At 37.0% G+C, this 22,314-nt stretch overlaps 1 protein-coding gene across 1 annotated transcript; it reads right to left on the reverse strand.

Annotated features, from left to right (window-relative positions):
- Positions 1–975: 975 nt before the first annotated feature.
- LOC140742724 (uncharacterized) lies at positions 976–21,649 on the reverse strand. Its single transcript, XM_073073701.1, has 10 exons — positions 21,556–21,649; positions 21,187–21,265; positions 20,526–20,639; positions 19,266–19,453; positions 10,424–10,572; positions 7,780–7,954; positions 4,938–5,038; positions 4,449–4,547; positions 3,483–3,661; positions 976–3,257 (listed from the first exon to the last, which is right to left on the reverse strand). The coding sequence occupies exons 1-10, from the start codon at positions 21,600–21,602 to the stop codon at positions 993–995; spliced, it is 3,396 nt and encodes a 1,131-aa protein (XP_072929802.1). The 5' UTR covers positions 21,603–21,649; the 3' UTR covers positions 976–992.
- Positions 21,650–22,314: the final 665 nt, after the last annotated feature.

The raw sequence follows: 22,314 nt of genomic DNA on the forward strand, positions 1-22,314 counted from the left end.
TCTGTCTGAACACACAAACATCACGCACATCGAAACCGAAACCTCTACGTGTCAGAACTGCGTGCTGAGATATAAATAAGAGTTCCAACTTAGTCCTCTGTCACGACTTGACTTTTGGGACTTTATCCCGTCACGCGGGCTTACGCCTATACGCATGTCCCGCCCGCATATATGCTACCTGCTTCTTATCGTGTCAACTTTTCTTGTCATGCGTGACACGAACGTAAATCACGAAGATATTGCCGCTAGTTTGCGGATGGCATGTATGCGGGCATAATAGAAAAAAGATTATCTAATTTTTGCTATATTAAAAACTCGCATATATTCATTTCAATATTCAAATTATATAATTTCTTTAGAACGTTCGTATACGTCGTTCGTCGAGAGAATACGTGTACTTTTTAATTAAAGTTAATTACTGAACAGTTTCTACATGTCTAATATATTCCTTTTACTACTTCATTAAATTCGTACGTAAATCAAGTAATAGCCTAGTGGTTAAGAAACTCGGCTTCTCGATCGAGGGGTCCGACGTTCAAATCCCAGGCCTCTGATTTTTCAAAATTATATGCGTATTAGAAATTAATTATCACTTGCTTAAATGGTGAAGGAAAAAATCATGAGGAAACCTGCATACCTGAGAAATTTATAAAAAAAAAACTCACAGGTATGTGAAGTCTACCAATACGCACTTGGCCAGCGCGGTGGACTATGGCCTAATCCTTCTCATTATGAGAGGAGACCCGTGCCCAGCAGTGGGACAGTAATGGGTTGATGGTGAAATTCGTACGCAGAAAAAACGTGGACTGCAAACCATATTTATTATTATTTATTGAAATCATCACACAATTTATACAATATCAATAAACGTTAGTATAAAAATATAAGTTAACAAACTAAATTACATTGATATTAAATTAACTGATATTTCATATTTATTATTAACTTAAAACATTTTTAAGACATTTCTTATTTATTGTTTCCCGTCGTATTTATACGAAACTTTCATTCTTATGACTATTAGCCTGTATCACTTGCTTCCGCAATTGCACAAGATGTTGTAAATATTCTGTCGGTGTCCTCGTCCGCATGTCTTTCTTGTCCTGTGCAAACTTATTCTCTTTATAATCATTCAAGTAATGTTTATATCTATCAGCTGTCAATTCAAGCTTATTGCAAGAGTTTATAATCTTGCGTTCAATATTGCTAAACGTATCACGCTGAGGATAAAAGCCACGACTGAATTTATTTTCGAAAAACTGTCTTCGTTGTCGGAACAAATCTTGAGATCCTAAAATATATTCATCTGTATTGTCACTCGTGTTGAACTCTAATTTTGGTGGTGAGCACTTACGACAATTATTCTCATGGTCCAAGTCATTTTCTAAACCCAGAAATTCTTTATAAACTTTAGCTCTTGCAATTTTGTACTTCACATTACTTTTTGGTACTGCCAAATAATTTCTTTTCAATGAATTACTGGTATTTGTCGACTGATTCGTTGGTCTTCCCTTTCTCCAGCTAAATGTATCAGATTCTAGCTTACTAGAAGAACTACAATCAGAATACAAGCTTTCACGTGTATTGTCGTAACTTATCCAATCTCTTTTACCGTGCCCAAGATCTATGTCATCATCATCCCAATTAAGCTTACAACATTCTGCTGGAGTGATATCAATTTCTTTAAACCTGATAATTTTCCTTGTGTCATCTCTGGGTTTTGAAGGAGAGAGTACAATATTATAAGGATACGAGTTCGCACTACGGCCTAATATCATATCTTTTATTTCCGAAGGATCAAGTGGAGATGGAGACACAACCACCCGGGGCAATACATTGTCCTCCGGCTCGGAAAAATCATCACAAGGCTTTGTTACCAATTGAGATGGATTAACGCAATGAGCGTCTCTGTCATCAATAAATAAAATACTTTCATCTGTGTCATCTACAGTCTTTTCTAAACTGCTTGTAGATTCAACTTTGTTCTTTTTGTCTTTTTTATCAGTGCTGCTATGATTGGTCAGTAAATCGGGAGTCAATGTGGCCTTACCAGTATTCATATTCTTTTTAACTGACCTCTTTTTATTTTTATCATCGTCAGATGACTCCGAATTATCTGGATAAGTTGGTGAAATGTTAATATTTATAATTGGCGATACTGAACTTTCTCCGTGCACATTATTTCTGCTGTTTTCAATTTTTTTTATAAGCTTCGAAAAAATCGAAGACCGTTTTTTTCTTCTAATCGGCTGAATTACCGGTGTTTGTGTACTATGATCTGCTTTTTTAACTATATCTGTCATCATAAAAGAGTTCTTGCGAGGCACTTTCTTATTTTCCGTAATTGTAGATTTATCACGGACATGCCACGATCCATAGGATGGCCCTACAGCTATCTCCTTATAACGAGGAGTCATCGGTGTAGTTTCAGTACTAGCGTCACGATACAACAAAAATGACCGTTTTTTATTAATAACATATGATTCTAGATCATTTTGCACATCAATTTCTTGATCTTTTACACGAATTACATTTTTTCTTGTTTGTGTATGAACAGGTATACCAATCCTCCTTTTATTTCTTAAGGCTTTCTGACTTAATTCTACAAGGCGTTGTCGAGCATTAGTACATATCCTTAACTCATTTAATGGTTGTGTAACTTTTTTATCAACCCCTGAATCGACTTTGACAGCTGGTGCATCTTTCTTCTTAAGTTTAGAATATAATCTTTCAGTGACTGATGCTACAATATCAGCTCTTTGGTTAGTATCATACACAACGGGTACTGGTGTAATTTTGTCATCATCAGTACTTTGAGCTTCATCAAGGTTAACTTCGCTCAAGCTTTGGGAGACGTCAGACAAACGTGAGCTCTGACCCAGTTGCAAAGTTTTATCTATTGGTAGTACTTCTTGTGATTTATACTGCCTTCTTGTATTTTTCTCTGGCGCAATGATTTGTAAGTCACTGCCACTTAACGTCCTTTCTAAAGTTGGTCCAAATAACTTATCTACTTCTTTACTTATTTCATTACTTATATCTACAGTTTTATCCATTGTATTAATAATATCGGAACTACCGCTAGCTACAGATGAGGGGGTTGATTCAGAGTTGTGGGTATCGGTTTTTGGGTAGGTTATACTCATTATGTTCCCTATTTTTGAATCTGTATTTTCTTCTGTTTGTTTGCCACTATTGGCTTTATTTATGAAAGTCCAATGACTATCATCATAAATAATTTTCCCTGTTTCAGGAACCTGAAAAAATACAAGATCATCAATAAAATTGTGACGATAACTGATTCTAAAAATAAAACAGAAGATTTCTGATTTGTAATGAAATGTGATGAAAAATTTATTAATAAAAAACCGTATGGGCCGGGATTTCTTTTTAAGTCACTCTCAACTATTTGACATCCTCACAGAAAAACTAAAATACTATACAAATTTTGGCGCTTAAAAATTACAGTAAAAGTTACTAACGTATCTAATATACTGTGTGGCAAGTTCAGCGAGCAGTTGATTGAACTGGGCCTGTAGAGCGGCACGAGAGACGCTGCTCGTGGTGTTACTCCCGCGTTGTACCGGCAGCTGTCGGGCGCGCTCCGCCCAGCGCAACGTGGACGCGGACTCTCCGTAACAGCTGATACTGGGAGATACAGCTGTAACACATTATTATGATGCAGTGTACCAGCTTAATTTTCTACACGTGTATTAATGTTCCAATACGTGCTTGGAAAAAAATGCTTGTAATAGTTTTATTGTTCCACATATACTAGAGATCGGTTGCAGATTTCCACGTGCAGCAGTAACAACTTAATATCAGGTGGAATACTTAGCGAGATGTGACTGACATATTTATTTGTATTACCATATTCAAATGTATAATTTCATTTTAAACATCTCTTCATTCCCAAAAGCAGGATAAATGAAGGCAACAAACTACATACTGCATACTCGCGGAAATAAAAAAAAAATCTTTCTAGCACAAGCCAAACATTAAGAGGGCTAGTTGGACATTTCCATTTTCCTGATTTGTGTAAACGCCATAGGCCACATTGTAGATACGTGAGGTAGCCACTTAACATCAGTTAGACAGTTAGAATTTTTTGTGGCTTCTTCTAAACTTACTCCTACGACCATACACATATTGAAGGTGGCGGCACCACCGGCACACCTATTTCTGCCTAATACAGTTAGGCGCTGCTGTCTTCCGTTTTGAAGGGCGTGGTAAGGGAGACATACTTACTCGAGGCGTTTCAGCTTAGTCCTCAAGGGTAGCGGCGCATCTGTGGCCGACCTCAAGCAGGAATATCTAATCTTATCTGGAATTGATTGCAGATGTCCATGGGCGGCAGTAGCCACTTACCATTAGGTGGACTGCATGCTCGTCTGCTACTCCTATATTATAAAAAAAAATACAATTTTGTGATATTCAAGTATCCTTACTCGCTATGATGAACGTTGGCGCACCACCCGTGAAGCAATCCTTAAGCAGCCACGTCAGCGCCGAGTCCCGGTACGGCACGTACCGCCGCCCGCCTCTAACTGTCACGAATGTTGATGCTTTCATTAATATTGCAACACGTGTTACATTAGACGATTCTTTGTAATAATAGACCTAGGTACTTATTCATATGTATTAGCTTAGCGATAGATGCTAAGATGTGTTTGGACAAAATAAATAATAGTTAAAAAAACACCCTTTAATTGCTAATCGAAATAAAAACTAGAAAATAAATCTTCCAATCATAATGAATCCCCTCAAAATAAAATTATAATAAAATTTAAGTTATTAAAATAATAATTCAATTCAGAGTAACAAACTCTTGCCGTCCGTAACCCCGGAAGCCCCCTTTTAGTCGCCTCTTACGACAGGCAGGGGATACCGTAGCCCTATTCTGGTCCCGGAACTACAGGGACAAAACGTTTCCTTACCAAGAGCAGAAATAACGTTGCTAAGCGCCACTAAGGACTTGTTAATGTTCGCGCCCTCCTTTTGCCTGCCACCGCCGCACCCTTCCCAACTTGCTTTTTCACTACAACATCCAACAATACATGTAACAAAAACAGTATTTTCTGTCTGTCTATTTTTCAAGACAAAAAATAGCAAAAATAGGTTGATATATGTGTTATAGACGTGTGCGTGATCGCGGTAATCCGCCCAGTATAGAATACGGTATAGGCTCTATAAAAATAATATAAAAGGCGGGAAAATTAATACTGTTATTTTCTTAAAGTTAGATTCTATGTTAAATATGTTTGTTAAATAATAATAATAAGTAACACTTTCTATATAGGTCTATTTTTGCTGTGTCATGAATGTCAGCACACAAAGACGAAAATACAAACACCCACAACTCAAAATAACATCCTAAATTTATTGTATCTGTCGGGCCGAAACTTGTAACCCATATAAGCTTATTAACTAATTATATTTATATTTATATATATACACCAATGCCTACAAATTAGTAGCTTTTTATGTATATTTTGATAGTATCTGATTATCACATTTAAAGTTAAGTGCTCAATCTATTTTACAGTTAATTATTTCTTTACTTCAAATTACATGCCGCTTCCCATAATAAATTATTACATATTAATCAACCAAAAAGGTTCTTGTATTACATCACTTCATGATCATATATATCACGAATTATCACCTCATACCTTTCCGTATTACCTTTGCTCCAATTAAACCAGTTTTAATCAATGACGCCAAACTCCCAAATAAAACATTCACTTTTTTATAAAAATAAAAATATCCTTCGTCAATTATGAGCCATAAAATAGATCTACAAATAAAGTTAAATGACAACTTCTCAACACCAACATAATCACGTAACATCGAGGCATTAGGCAGCATAATATTTCTTCCTACAGAGTATATTATACTAGTAAACTTTTTTTTTACCTTTCTTGACACATGTAAATGGTTATGTAGTTATATTATAGAACAGCTTTATAAACTACAACACACTCTGATCAAAAACGATTTGTTATGATTGCAACCGAAAGTATTTTAAAAAGCCATCCTAACCCTTTACACCCGAAGTTTTTTTTTCGCAATTTTCGATTCAAAACGTTTATTACGGCTTTTTATATAGCTTAAGGGATCCACAAAAAATAGGAAAAAAAATCCAGAGTTTATACTTAATCCAGAAATCGACCCGCACGATCGTGAGTCTCCGGTGGGAACTGTCACACTCACGATCGTGAAAATTGCAAAAAAAAATAGATTTTTATCAAAAAATATTACAAAATTAAAACAATTTGGAGATATTTAACATCACTGTCTTTATTTTCATTAGTCTTTATAAAAAATCTGTCTTGGCAATGAAACCTAAACTACGTAATTCTATGAAAATCAACATTTTCTTTCTTCCGTTATTGCCTCCGTCTTCAATCCAGGTCTCCAAGGCGTAGGTATTCTTGGCTAGGGAATACATCAAATGATAATGCAGATAGAGAAAACTTTAGCCATATCTATTGCAATTAAATTAAGTTTTCGACCGGTTCTTCTTAGATAATATAAATTTGTGCATCTGGTTACATATCAAGAGCCTCACAATTAAAATATTAATAAAAATATTTATTTGTAAACTTTACTGGAGATGTTGGTAGGGATGTATAGACCTTTTCAAGACAGAAAACGTATTCTTTTCCAAGCTATTTTTCGATGTGTTGGACGTGAAGGTGCTCGGCGGCGAGAAATTTCTAGGGATGATTTTGAAGTAGATGGTTGAGGTTCAGGCTCAAGTTCCAGATCCGATTCTAGGTTAGTTTCTATTAGAGGGTCTGCATGTGCTTCTGGATCTGTTTCAGGGCACAATTCTTCAAATTGAAACTCTTCTAATCTATTTGGTTGAAGCTCTTCACTTTCATGAAGATCTTCAATGTCCGATATATTTCTCCTCACCCCGCACTGGCAAAATCTGATCGTCATTTAAATGTACCCCTAAAATTGAAACAAACAAAATTGCTATTGACGAAACTTACACATAACTGGTAATAGCAATAAAAGCATTTTCATCAAACGTTATTCTGCACCAACACCCGTAGGCACACGATCGTAACAGTTGAGATTTGCAACCTAATTGTATCTAAATTGCAAGTTAATCGAATAAACTACTAAAGTCCACGTATTTAGTGTTCTTTTAGCTTTTAAATTAGCAATAATTAATAATAGATACTTAACATTTAATACCAAAAATAATTATATACCTGTGACAGTGCGCGGGTCGAAAAAATCTGCCATCTTTGGACGAGTCCCTAGCACAACTGACCGCCTGCACCCCGCTCACTTAGCCGGTATCACGTGCGATATTCTCCTCACGATCGATCGACATCGGTTGCGTTTCGAAAAATAAGAAGCTATCACGTGGGTTTTTTTTTAAAGTGAAACTCACGCTCATATCATCTCGGGTGTAAAGGGCTAATTCCACGATACTTTTAAATGAAAATAATTTTCATTTTGCTATTCTTTCCATTCTATGCTGCACTAAAATACAGCTTGTAATTGTAGTTATAAGATAAAATCTATCCAATGTTTGTAAAAACTACGTATAGTTTGATAGACAGTGAGCGCTACTGAGGAGACCATTTCGAAAATTAAAGAATTAGTTGGTGATGGACAGTTTTAAAAATAGACCTGTTAGTAAGCGGATCAATTAGGAGGAAGAGATTTTATTTAACCGAAGATTTTTCTTGTAGGGAGACAATTTTGTAATTAATCACTCTCATCTAATTAGCATGCAGTTGAAAACAAACATGGTACCTTCCAGCAAGATCAGCGAGATGTAGAGTAGCTCGTGGAGTGGCAAGCTCTAGTAGAGCGTGAGATCTGGACGAGGTAGAGTTCCGTCGAGTGGCTGCAGTGCGCCTACAACGCGCTCCCTCGTAGACTACTGTTAAGAGAGCTTCTACGTCCCGAACCGCCACACGACGTAGATCTAGGCAAACAGATGAGTATATAGTACTAGCTGACCCGGCAAACGTTGTACCACCTCAAAATCTATTTATCAAATATATTTCATATAAAATATAGCCTATGTTACTCGTGGATAATGTAGCTTTCGAATGGTGAAAGAATTTTTAAAATCGGTCCATTAGTTTTTGAGCCTATTCATTACAATCAAATAAACAAAGTTTTCCTCTTTATAATATTAGTATAGATAAGTACATATCGTTTAAGTAATATAGAGTAGCGAACAAGCATCTGGTGAATTCTGGTCGTAAATGGCATAAAATCGACTCAAATGGGATTAGAATTGCCCACCTAAGGTCGCCAATAGATGTGTAGCTGCTACCTCTAAGAACTAAATTGGAACGTTTACCCAAAAAACATATTTAAGTCATGTAGTCCAAGTAGCCACGATCAAATCACTGAACAGAAGAAATCGCAAATCAAACATTATCAGTCAAATAATTTAGACGTGCAACTATTTTATTTTCAATTCAGTACAACAGTAACATTTTTAGGGTTCCGTACCCAAAGGGTAAAAACGGAACCCTATTACAAAGACCCCGTTGTCTGTCCAACTGTCCGTCTGTCGCAGAGCTCTATCTCTGGAACCGTAATAGACGCTTGAAATTTTTAGAGGATGCATAACTGTGGCCGCTACAGCGACAAATACTAAAAATTAAAAAGTTGAATATAAAAACCGGTATTTTTTGATTGACAGTTCAAATTTTCACAATGTATGTATTTCAATGGCTGTTATAATAACAAATACTAAAATTAAAATAAATATTGGTGGTACAGAACCCTCCGTGTGCGAGTTCAACTTGCACTTGGCCCACATCTGTTTTATATAATACTTAGTCCTGACCTTTTAACTCAATCTCGCTATACTCGTCTCGATTGTTGAGAAATTCGCCAACACCTTGATCTTACAAAATGTAAAATTATGCCTCTTACGGACCAATTTCAATAATAACCAATATACTGACCATTTTTATTCTACTTTAAAATGGGACACATTTTCTATGTATGCAATTTAAGACAAAAAGTAGAAAATATAATTATAAACACTTTATTTTAATGGAGTAAGCGACAGTGAGGGCCGGAATGTGTAATTAACTGTCCACTATAAAGAATTAGACAACGAAAAAAAAGTTGTGAAGCATAAATAATCTCTAAAGGGTATGTCTTTAATATTTATATTTTCTTCCCCATTATTTTTTTCGAACCAAAGTAGCTGTTAACGGGACAATTCCTTGCAAAACAAGACGTTTGGTCACGTTACGATACATCATGTGTCCTCGCGAATGTAAAATTCCATGTTTAAGTAACGAGGACACTTGGTCAATCGCTGCAATCTTACGTGTTTGCCACGAGATGTTGGTCAAACAAATATATGCAAATAAACACTACCAGACGCACCGTCGAGCGATCTTGTGCGTGTTTGTCTTATCAAACATTATGTGTAAAATATAATAATTACTTTGTTGCTCATTACGTTATATAAATCTAAGGTCATATTCATTTGAGAAGTGAAAAAAATGAAGCTTCTTAATAAATGCTCGAAAATCACCAACTAACTAACAACTCTACTCGAACTTTAGATTAGATTTATTGCAAAAAAATCTGCTGCGTTTTACCAAAACTTTTTATACATAATAACCAAATCCCATCCAAATTGGATCTGTAGTTTTCGAGAAAATCAAGGACATACAAACTTACATACATACCCACATACAGGACCTCCTTTTTTGAAATCGGTTATAAAGACAGTGCAATGAATGCACGTGAGGATTTTTATCTTTGTCAAAATGAGTAGTACACGTAGGTAGGTACTGATTGTCCTTTATGTTGTCACTGTTTTTAACATTTGTTTCACATACGGAGTGGTGGAATGTATTGTGGATACATGTTTCTTTTAAAGCAACTTGCATTAATCCTGGTCTCCTAAATATTTTGCCACATGCATATTGGCAGAAACGAAATACCTAATAGCTGAGATCAATGACATATAGCTGAGATCCATCATTCTCAAGGAGAGAGAAGAGATCTCGTTTTTGGCCCTCAAAGCAGCTGATTTCAGCTGTTACTCTGTTTCGGGTCTATTTTGTCTACATCACCAACTCCATCTACATTTACCAGACTTTTCTGTTAAGGATTATTTTAAGTCTATAAGTATAAGTTCAGATTTTAAGTCTATAAATCAGCTTCTGAGAGAGGTTTCTCCTGTCTAGCATCGTTCTGACCTCGTCGAAGGTAATAAATAAGAGTTGGAGAACACAGATTATGTTTTCTGAATCAATTAGTTCGCTGTTGTATTATTTTTGCTAACTGTTCACCCGGTCGCCAATGTTCACCACCTTTATTTGTTCTCTAACCTAATAAACGTTAACAAATAATATATACATCCTCTACACGTAAGGTACTTTGTTATCAAAGCTCTTTTGTAAATACTCACTCTGCACATAGGGTCCTCTTGCAGGGTGTTCGCGCACTCGCAAATCCTTGCGCACGTTCCCCTTGCGCCGCGGCAAGGAATGGCAGGTCAGGTTCGCCGCCTCCCCCACCAACAAGTCGTGGACCTTTTCGTTATAGATCTCTAAGAAACTGTAACAAAAAAAAACAATGACTCGTCTTGTAAGAGGAAAACTCAATTTACATAACGGCCATGCTAAAATGCAAAATGAGTTGACAGTGTTTGAACTCTTCAAGGTTTTAGGGTTACGGTAGAATAACGTGCTCCTGTGCTCTTATTTGGAGGATGTTAACACAATTAAAGCGTTAAATTAAGTCGTAAATTAAAGCGTTCCAACTTGGTTTGTCAGAGAAGCAACACATTTCATGTAAAAATAGGTATCTGTAAAAGTAGCAACGCATCTGCAAACGGCATAATATGGATTCCTGTCTTGTTTCGTCTCACATACTTAAACTTGTGATTTCTTCTTTTAACTGTAATTAGCCTGGTCAATTATGTAACTTGATTTGGTCCAAGTTATGCCCTACCCAGGTTTTTAATTCGGTATATTTTATTCGTTTAGTTTTAGTCTTTGAATAAAACGGTTTAATTTTGATAAATGTCTCAAATTAAACAACTTGCAAAACGATTAATTTGTAATTATACTCTATGGTTAAAAGTTTGATTCCCTTGATCGCATTTAAAACGGTTTCGTGTTTAAAAATAACTATTTTCTTTATTCATTATCCTTAAACAAGGTAAGCAACTTATGCATATTATATCCAGGTGTCCTAATATATTAATGAAATAATTAATACGTTAACCATTCTTTTGCATTGAAGGAAAACTTGACCAACTAAAATTAAATGTCATGGCGCTAACACTAGTATTGAAGTAGGTTAGCGTTTTGCTTAGATTTTGAACATATTTTAGTAACTTTAGAATAATACTCTGAAAGGTTTCACAGAAACAGTTCTGTGTTGCAGTGGAAGGGTATATGCCGGCTGACTAATATGTGACGCGGCTATCTTTGTCCTCTGGTAACTCACCAGTGATCCACTTCAGTAAAACCCAGTTCGGTACAAAAGTTGTTTGCATATGTCGCTTTTTGGTTACAATGACCTCTCACCATGCAGTGTACTGCATATTCTCATGCTACGGGTACTTCTTCTTGTAAGAAAGCTTAGTCTACGCTGATAGCCCCTGGCTAAAATTAGCAGTGATGAAGATGACAACACAAAGCCCATTTAGCCATAGCTTCCATCGCAAGATCTGCTTCACGTTAGAAATTAGTGTGGCGGTGGTTTCCCTATTCGAAGTAATGTACCACCTAAAAAAATTCAATCGTACTATGTTCACAATTTAATCGTAGGTAAACTTCGATCACTAATAAGAACGTGATCGAAGTAGGTAAACGAAAATATCGTGAACTAAATCTACGTGAATGCCTAAAAGAATCAACTCGAACTTTATCTATTAACAATACAATTTGGCGATAAAGAGTCAATTCGTGTATTCCATTACGAATTGAATTGAAACGATACAACAAAAGTGATTATACAGGAGGTGGTGACGGTGACGGCGTGTTACCGAGCTGTCTGCGCGCTAACGGTGGCAATAAAACAGATACAGTTGCTATTTACTAAACTATAGTACTGTATAGACAACTAGATGTAGAACGAAATAAATGTGGAAAGAAAAGGTGGTAAAATACGCCTATTTTGACGTATAACAGTAGTAGCATGCTGGGTTTTTGCTAAAGAATGTGGTAATGCAGACTTTATAAAAGCGGTAGAACACCTAAAGCCACATATTACCGTTTGATAACAGTAACGCTGATGTATTCTTTTAAATAGTTGTAAAACAGCCATATTAATATTAGGATTTGAAAGTGGTAGAACCCTTTGTGGTGCAACTCCGGCGGCACCACCGCCACACCTATTTCTACCTAATAACTGCAGTGTTAGGCGCTGCTGTGTTCCGCTTTGAAGGGTGTGGTAGGGGATACAGACTTTTCCGAGGCGTTCCAGCTTAGTCCTCAGGGGTAGCGGCGCATCTGTGGCCGACCTCAGGTAGGCATATCTAATCCTATCTGGGGTTGATTACAGATGTCCATGGGCGGCAGTAGCCACTTACCATCAGGTGAACTACATGCTTGTCTACTACTCTTATATTATATATATAAAAAAGGTGTATGAACTACTTCATGAAATCCTTGAAACTTCATGAAATCCTCACGGGTAGCAATGCTCCCATTACCCCTAATAGGACTTCTTTGAGGTGAATAATACATATACTCGTATAAAGACGGCAATTACCACTTAACACCATGCTAACCGCGGGCTGCATACTCGTTTACTGATTACATAGATTAGTAAAGATCACTCACTCCTAACAAGAAAATGTACCCAGTTTTGAGAATTGAAATAGTTGCGTAAAAAGTTTTGCCACGTCTCCGTGCTAAAATGTCCCTAAAATATTTGAAATAATTATTTATTTATTATGTAAATTACGCAGTATTAGTTATTTATTCGTAAATTTTCTCTAAAAATATTTATTTGTCAAGAATTCAAAAAAAGAACTTACTAATAAGCCGTTTGTGGCTTCATTCAATTTCAAGGCGGCGAAGTATCTTTACTAATCTATGACTATATAAATAACATTAAAAAAGACACCCAAATCTTGAGAAGTCTAAAAGAAGACATTACCTGATATTTTCCCTCAACGTTAAATCAAATTATGGTTCATTTTTAATACAAATTTTCACGTTTTGAACGCGAGTCCTCAGAGTGGGGTGCCAAAATGCATTAACCACTTAAATACAAAAAAATCCAAATTGATCGAAACAAAAACCCAAATTCAGAACGTGGGTTAATTAAAAATGTGGTAGTTGTAATCAGTCCACCCACACATAAAAATAAATTAATAAGTGAGACTAGCTATGACTTTTTATATTAAGTCCCTTTATTTTTTTTTCAATTCCCTTTAATTCAACAAATGTTAACTATAAGAATACTTAAGAATTTAGAAATTTTTAATTCGTTTGAAACGCAAAATTCAAAAACTCTTTGAGAATAAAATATTATAATTAAGTTTAGAATTTGTGTCAAAATTTGCATATTATGTCTTTCTGAGTGTACAAATAAGTACCTAATTATAAAGAAAATGTTATCATTGCAAAATCACTTTATGCCAAATGAACGGGTTATTTTTTCAACCAATAAAAAAACAAGAAATATAGCGAAAATTTCAAGGGTTCAGTTTTACATCGTTTTTATCACTCACCTTATATCTTATTTTCCTTTGAACAAATGATGAAGAACACAAGTTGTATTAATTTAACGTGACAGGATTATTAACGTTAGCCGTCAAGCAGGGCGGGCGGCGGACACGACGCGAGGGCGCTCGGAACCATATAATCCGTGGGCGGGTGAAGCCTTACTAAAGTGAACTATCGTCACGCGGTCTCTAGGGATTTGTATGTGCTATCAGTAAACAAAGTATTGCTTAGTGTTATAGTAATAATACTATGTCTGTCATGACACAAAGCAACATATAATAAGTTTTGTATACAATGTCGCCCATCGCCAAGTGACCGCCCGAATATTCTGAATATTTATGAAAAATGATGGAAAATAAACTTCAAAAGGGGGGGTCTATCTTTAATATTTTTGAAGTTATTCAATTTTTTATTTTTTAAGTAGCGTTTGTGTTCTTGCTTTACATTTTTTACCATATCTCCTATGTTTTTGTCTCGATTTGGATTCTGTTTATTATTTCTAAAACCTCATGAGTTACTTTATGGATTTAGTAACATTTCTTTCAAAACTTATCGAGTATGAAAAAAAAGGGACGTGTAGCCTTTTTTTCAAAAAAATATGTCTTTTTTTTTTAAATATGTTTTTTTTTGGAAAATCAAGTGTAACTCCATAAAATGTACCCATAATAGCACTTTTTTAATAATTATTTATAATATACTACGATGTAGATGTAAGTGGGTGTGTTAGGTCAAACGTCATTTTCATACCGTTATGTTAATAATCAGGCTGGAAGATATAAGTAACGGCATTTCATATATTGTGATGACTAATCTATATTGAAATTGATATTCTTAATGTTTGTTTTACTTTTGTATATTTTTGGTAGAGTGGCTAGTAAAACAAGGGATATATTTCATTTGGGTGTTCAATGGTCGACTCTCCTAAATACCTATCTAAAGAATTTTATGTTAATTTGTACAGAATTCATTAAAATATTATTATTAATAATTATATTATTTATAAGTACTAAGCCTGCTGGAAATCTCACAAATAATAATGCGATTATGTGGCAAATTATGTAGGATAATTCTACTAAAAACAAGATTCGCGTTTATTTTCTTTCATTGCATTTTTTTCTGTAGATAGATAATTAATATTATCATAATATATAATCTCAAGAGGCTACGTGAGACGTGAGTTTCATTTATTAATTAGCGAATGCGATGACAGATCTCAAGTGAGAGCGCGTTTAATGTTTGACACTTAAGTTTTGTTTATTAATACGATAACGAACTTAAGATTGCACTTGAGTTAGATCTCAAACTTGAGATCAGTTTATTAATACGGCCCTTAATGTGTTTCATGAGCTTGAAATGATCCATCGTTGTACCTTCCACTATTAGGTATGTTTTAAAAACATCACACCCTTCAAACCAGAACACCGTAGCGCTTAACACTGCTATTATAAGGCAGAAATAGGTGTGGTGGTGATGCCGCTGGAGTCGAACCACAAAGGGTCTACCTACCACCTTCACATTATTATACCATACCAATTCAATTGTATGTATTATAAATTATTACAATACGGATTCACTACTATAGAGATAAGTATATGACTATGCATTTGCCCACACATTTTTGTGTTAAAGGAACATTTTTAAAACCTTAAGAAATGAGATGAGCGCCTAGGGATAAAGTGACCAACGGTCCCTGTAGTTCCGGGACCAGAATAGGGCTACGGTATCCCCTGCCTGTCGTAAAGGCGACTAAAAGGGGGCTTCCGGGGTTGCGGGCGGCAAGAGTGGGAGCTCGAAACGCCCGGACAGCGACCCCGGGAAGGACGGCGGTGTGTGTGATGGCATACCGTTGTGCACACTAGACGGTGTGGCGAGCGTCACGCTCACCTGGGCGGAGCCCGATGGGGCAACGCGCTAAGAGGACTCTGCGTTGACTGAAGAGGACTGGACGTTGCGTTCCTCTGGAGATCCCGGAGTCCTCTACGCAGCGCCGAGGACGGCCACTGGGGGGGGTTTTAGTGCGGTAAAAATCCCACATAACCCCGTGCCGCTCCCACGGTATAGGGTACCTTTTGAAGGTTTCCCCCTCGTAAACAAAAAAATAAAAAAGGGATAAAGTAACCAAATATAATAAATGCACGTATTGCACCTACTAGCTCAGTTATTTCTGTTAGTATACACGTAAGTGTCAACTTCTTTAAAAATCAACAACAAAGAGGACGGTATTATATTAGAATTAATATATCTTGTCCCTAACATCCCCGGATAAAACTGTAAACTAATAAAGCAGAATTGGTTTCATAGAAAAGGAAGGCTCCTTACAAAACGGTATTCAAGACAAGATTATCCGTCACTTCTAAAAATATTACCCTATTACCCCATACATCAGTATCAGGCTATCAGGCCAGGGGTGATATCGGCGGAGATAATACGTGATCGTTAGGGTGTGAAGTTCGCGTGCTCCTACGACCTTCGGCAACACGGCGCCTCTTTATTACCACACCAACTTAATCCAATATGCACGATGTACCTATATTACTGAAGAGGACTACGATACAACTAATCGAATTTATGACATAACCAGCTTATGTCTGACTTTCAAGATTTACTGGAATCGATGACTAAAAATACTCTTCCACGTAGGAATAATGTTTACGTTTTATGCAAGTAGTAAACAAAAAATCGTATTTTGTTTACTTTTACCCTAAACGAAATATACAAGCAGTATCATTATACGTGGCTTTAGATTTTTGGAGATATTGGTATTCCTTTTGGTAAATATGATAACCCGTCGATCACATATTTTTGACATCTCGTAGGTATATGCATTAATACAACAACACCTCTACACTACTGTTTTTAGTAGAAATAGCTGTGAAACGGTTTAGGTACCTCTGAAGTCGAACTACGATCTACCCTCCTCAAAAATTATGAAACAAATTATCCATAATAGTAGACTTGCAGAGCTGAAGAAGAATTATTTTGACAACTACCGGAATTGAATGTCGCTCAATTTTCACCACAACCGAAGCAATTTCGGCGCCGGAAAGTAAATTGTTTCTTTATCATTTACGATTGCCGCGCGCGAAAAATATGGCAAGGGTCGTCTCTCACGCGATTCTCTGATCTACTGTTCCTTGGATACTTTAATTTAACTACACCATACGTGCCAAGTTAAAATATCGCTACTTAGGCATAAGCAAGTGTGTTTATTCGTAAATCTCCAAAAAGTGGAAGATTTCTGAATCTTCTTTTATAGTGTGGATTTACGTTTTCAACATACGTCCTAAGGAGGTTATCTATTCGGCATCTTTACTATTTATTTGGTGTATCTTATATGTAGGTATAGCCCGCGACAAACTTCTAGTCCGCTCTGAAATTTTTACGCGCAGGTGTAGTGAGAGCCAATGAGATCGAACACAACTACAAGCATATACTTCGTAGCAACAGTAAGGGCACACTAACGCAACTATGTACCCGTGGGCGAGAGCGGGCAGCGGACGGGTGTGGGGAGGTCTCGCGCTGTCTTCGTCCCGCTAATATCTACAATTTGCTGTTGCGACGCGACTCGTTTCTATATTCACAGCGGACTAAAAGTTTGGCGCGGACCCTACATTACTTATTTTAAACTTTGGCTGAGGTTTAAAACGGGAAGCTTAATAGCCGCTTGCGCGCGAACGCAAAACCGCTAGACTCGTAGATTGTGGTAAAGATAATTTAGGTAAAAGATAATTTCCATTTTCATGGCGCAATTTATATCTCGCAGACGTGTGCGCTTCTCTGCTGTTTCCGCAATAGCGAGCATATTTATATTTATCTCCTTTCGTCCAACTTACGTCGGCTACGTAACCGCGCAAAATACGGTCGTGAGTTCGTAAATAAAACAGCTTTTCAGCAGACAATTGCTCCGTTTCAGCAGAAACTCTCACTCTTGCTCTTCGCATTTTTAATAAAGATTAATTAGGTGCCTATTACCACAAGTATTACCCACTTATCTTAAGCATTATGTTCATAAATTATCCGCACGTCATTTAATTATTCGTGCGGTTGTGCCGGTAGTTAACTAACATTAGAAATAACTTTTTTGTGATCATTAACTAAATTATATACCTATGTGTCCAAAAAGTGTAATTTTAATCAAAAATATAAAAGAAAAACATTAATTGAGAATTAGTAATCATCATTTCAATTACGTGCCAAATTATAGTAGGTAACAAATAGTTTAACCCTGAACAAATGATGTAGGTCTACTACTGGGTCCGCGATTCTCAACAACTGGAGTACACCTGGAGAGTCCTACACCAGACAATTTCAAGGCTAATTGAAGAAAGGTTGGAATGTGTACAAATCGCCCATAACACTGCCGAAGCTTTAAGACTGCTATCCAATGATAACAGAGTCTAACGGCTTAATGTGTCCCTTTTTATTTATTTATTTTTTTTTTTGTTTACGAGGGGGAAACCTTCAAAAGGTACCCGGCGCCGTGGGCGCGACGCAGGGTTATGTGGGATTTTTACCGCACTAAAACCCCCCCGGTAGCCGTCCTTGGCGCTGCGTAGAGGGCTCCGGAATCTCCAAAGGAACGCAACCGGAGTCCTCTTAGCGCGTTGCCCCGTCAGGCTCTGCCCAGGTGAGCTTGAAGCTCGCCACACCGCCTGGTGTGCACGATGGTATGCGACCACACATACCGCCGCCCTTCCCGGGTTCGCTTACCGGGCGGTTCGAGCACCCTCCTAATCGAATGTGTCCCTAGAAGCACAAAAGCATGCTTAAAACCTGACCCATCTCGCTCCCGATGTTGCTTAAGCAAACTAAATCAATGTAGGTATGAAGTTAACTTTAACTTCATGCACAGAACGCGAGATTATACACGTCTAAATTAAACTTAGGTAAGTACCTACGTCATATTACAATCGATGATATTATCTATATTAGGTACTATTTATTTCACATGCTTGTGTTGGTTAAAAAGTCGGTATCACAATCGAAAGGTTCGAAGTTCGAATCTCAAACACGCAGTTGTGGTTTTTAAAAAAAATCATCATAGCTTAAACCATCATGAGAAAACCTACATGCCTTAGAAATCTTAAAAAAAACTTTTCAAGGTTGAAACAACGCGGTGGACTATGAACTACACACTAGGAGAAACCCCGCAACGGAACAGTTTTTTTTTTATAACAGGAGTAGCAGACGAACATGCAGTCCACCTGAAGGTAAGTGTCTACTGCCGCCCATGGACAACTGTAATCAACCCCAGATAGGATTAGATATTCCTACCTGAGGTTGGCCACAGATGCGCCGCTATCCCTGAGGACTAAGCTGGAACGCCTAAGAAAAGTCTGTCTCCCTTACCACACCCTTTAAAACGGAACACAGCAGCGCCTAACACTGCTGTTATTAGGTAGAAATAGGTGTGGCGGTGGTGCCGCGGGAGTCGAACCACAAAGGTTTCTACCACCTTCATAAAATGCAATGGAACAGTGATGAGTATACGACAATACTTTTTTATCTTAGAGTTCACACGATTGTTCTTCGGCGAGGGAACATTTTACGACAATACTTTTTTACCTGACAGTAACTTCACACGGTTGTTGTTCAGCGAGAGCTCTGCAAATGCGAGGGATGAGGCCTGGCTGGGTTTCCGTGCCCATCATTGTGTGAGTCTTTCCGGTGGCGCTCTGTCCATACGCCAGCACACAGGCAGGGGAGCCTTGGGCTATGCTGGCTAATACCTGTTGTCCGATTGTGTTGAATACCTAGGATTAAACTTTGGATATTAAACTTTTAAACTAATAGGTATAAATACTATTTTATGAAGGCTAGTATATAAGGGAGGATATATAAACTTTACAGGTTGTAGAACCCTTTGTAGTTCGACTCCAGCGGCACCACCACGACACCTGTTTCTGCCTCATAACAGCAGTGTTAAGAGTTTGGTTTGAAGGGTGTGATAAGGGAGACATACTTTTTCGAGGCGTTCCAGCTTAGTCCTCAGAGGTAGCGGCGCATTTGTGGCTGACCTCAGGTACGAGTATCTAATCCTATCTGGGGTTGATTACATATGTTCATGGGTGGCAGTAGCCACTTCACCATCCGGTGCAGCAGCACACCACCAGCAGTCCACCATCAGGTGGACTGCATGCTCGTCGGCTACTCCTTTATAATAAAAAAGAAGGTTAGTACCTATTTTTATTAAAACTGATATACATAATGTAGGTATGTGGCAAAATTTGCGACGAAGAATAGCGAATCCAAATTCTATTCACTTTTACGACATAAGGACTGAAAATTTGTTCAAGAAACAATTATAATATCAGTTGAATAATGGTTATTCTAAAAACGCTTTCTAGACCCTTTCTACACTCACAGCCCACACTAGGATACCCTGTATCTTGTGTACCACGGACACACAAAGACGAATACACAAACACCCAGACCCAGAACAGATACCTAAATTCATCATTCAGATATCTGTCTGGCCGAGGATCGAACCCGGAACCCATTGTGCGTCAGACCGGTATGAACGCACCGCCACGCGGGTCGCCAAATTATTTTAGTTGTAAGTTAAGGAAATATTTATAATATTTTAGTAAGCTATTGCAATCATACCCAAATTACAAGAGAATTTTAAGATGACATACAATAAACAGGCCAAGTTTATAAGGCACTGTTATATTGTCTTTATTAAAATTATTCCTTAATTTACTTGGGTAAAATAAGGAATAATTTTAAGACAATATAACAACGCCAACTTAATTTACTTGGGTAAATTAAGGAATAATTTTAAGGCAATATAACAGTGCCTTAGAGGACCTTAATAACAAATACCTTTTCTTGTGAAGCATACGTTGGTTGCGAATGTGCGCAGGCGCTGTCGAATGTAAAGTCAGCGTTGTAGCGTCGCACACGCTCCCGGCTGTCACCTGCGCCCGATGCACTCACCTACATAATATTATTAAAGTGTTATATTTCTCATTCATTTTTGTTACGTATTCAGATATAGAATACTGTCTGTTGTCTATTTCAATATTACTGCTCATGGGTACCTCCTTCGATACGTATACGAGTCAGTTTATGATGATTAACGAAACGCATAAATTTATTTGAAGGATGTGGTAAGACAAAGATAGATAGGTACAGCTACGGGGCATTATAACTTGATCAGAAGTCTAAGATAGCAAAGCATTTGTTATCAACCCCTGTTCTACTTGATTGCAGAATACATCGCTGTAAGGAATATGACCATTGACCATCCCATCCCCTGAAATTCAAGCACCCGGCCTTATGTACAGTAAACTCTACATCTAATAGGAATCCTACTTGAGGGTTATTAAATGGCTTAAACGCTTCATATAAATGGTAAACTAGTAAACAGTGAGCATTTTATGAACCCTTAGTCCAAACTATGAACCTACCCCGTAAGATATATTGCTGATATGCCGAAGTGCTTCCATAAAAAGCCAATTTCATTTTGGTGATTTATACTCACTTTCACGTTGGTGATTGTGATCGTGTTTTCGTTTAGGACACTCACAACTTGAGTTCGGTCTTTCTCCGATCTTATTTCCCTGTAAAGAATACAATTTTAATTTTAATAATTAAAATATATTAGGAAATAATACCTACTGGTAGGCACGGGTTTTCTCAGAATAGGATTGAAGCATCCACGTTGTATACGAAACAAAATCTACTTATAAAGAACACTGAGGAAAACTTCCACACAATGTTTTCTTTTATAGTCCATCAATAGTTAATAACTTGGCTTCGAAATTGTAGATATTCGAACCTGGCTCTTCATCGGAAGAGATTAAAATACATACAAATAAGTTATTACTTTGAATAAGTATTAAATACTAACTTGTCTGTAAACGGCCGCACTCTAACCGCCAACTTAACGTTAGACATCTTAGCACTAACACAAATTCACTCAAAAACTACCGGCAATTATTACTTCTACAACGTAAATAGACAACAAACTCTGAAACAAAAACGTAGGCGCAAGTTTCTCTTATAAATGCTCACAAATCCGTGCTTACGATGGAGACGACTAAAGTTATTTCGGTCCCACGATTCCTTGTGTAAAGGAACTGACCGTAATTAAAAATAGATGGAACCGACAAAGTAGACCCATAATAATAACGTAATGTCAGATGCGTTTCATTAAAAATGTGTTAGGAGCAGTTATGATATAATTTGATGATTTCCGTACCTAATACCCACCAAGATATCTGCTTAAGTTAGTTTAATAATTTGTTTTTTTTTTACAAAGTTACATGAACTTAATGCCTAGTGGTATTCTTCACCAGTCGACCGTTGTATATGACGAAAAGTTGTGGTGGATGTAAAAATATATTAATAATATATGCTCTTGGAGAAGAAAAAATAAATATGATTTTCTTCTTCAAATTCTAAATGAAATAGGTTAATATATATAATAAGACTAATAACTTCATACGAGAAATATCTGAAATTACTTTCTGGGTCAAAGCTCAACGTGTCCCTTTTTCAGTTTCAAATTTCTCGACAGAGGACATTTGTATATCCTTATCATCCCTTAAATCCTACGCAGTGGGTTGTGGCGACGTAAGTCGTACCATGATCCTTCTTGTACACGATT

Source organism: Epargyreus clarus, unplaced genomic scaffold (assembly GCF_041222505.1).
Source record: "Epargyreus clarus isolate Ecla_fem2 unplaced genomic scaffold, WU_Ecla_fem_2.2 ptg000006l, whole genome shotgun sequence".
Taxonomy (NCBI): domain Eukaryota; kingdom Metazoa; phylum Arthropoda; class Insecta; order Lepidoptera; family Hesperiidae; genus Epargyreus; species Epargyreus clarus.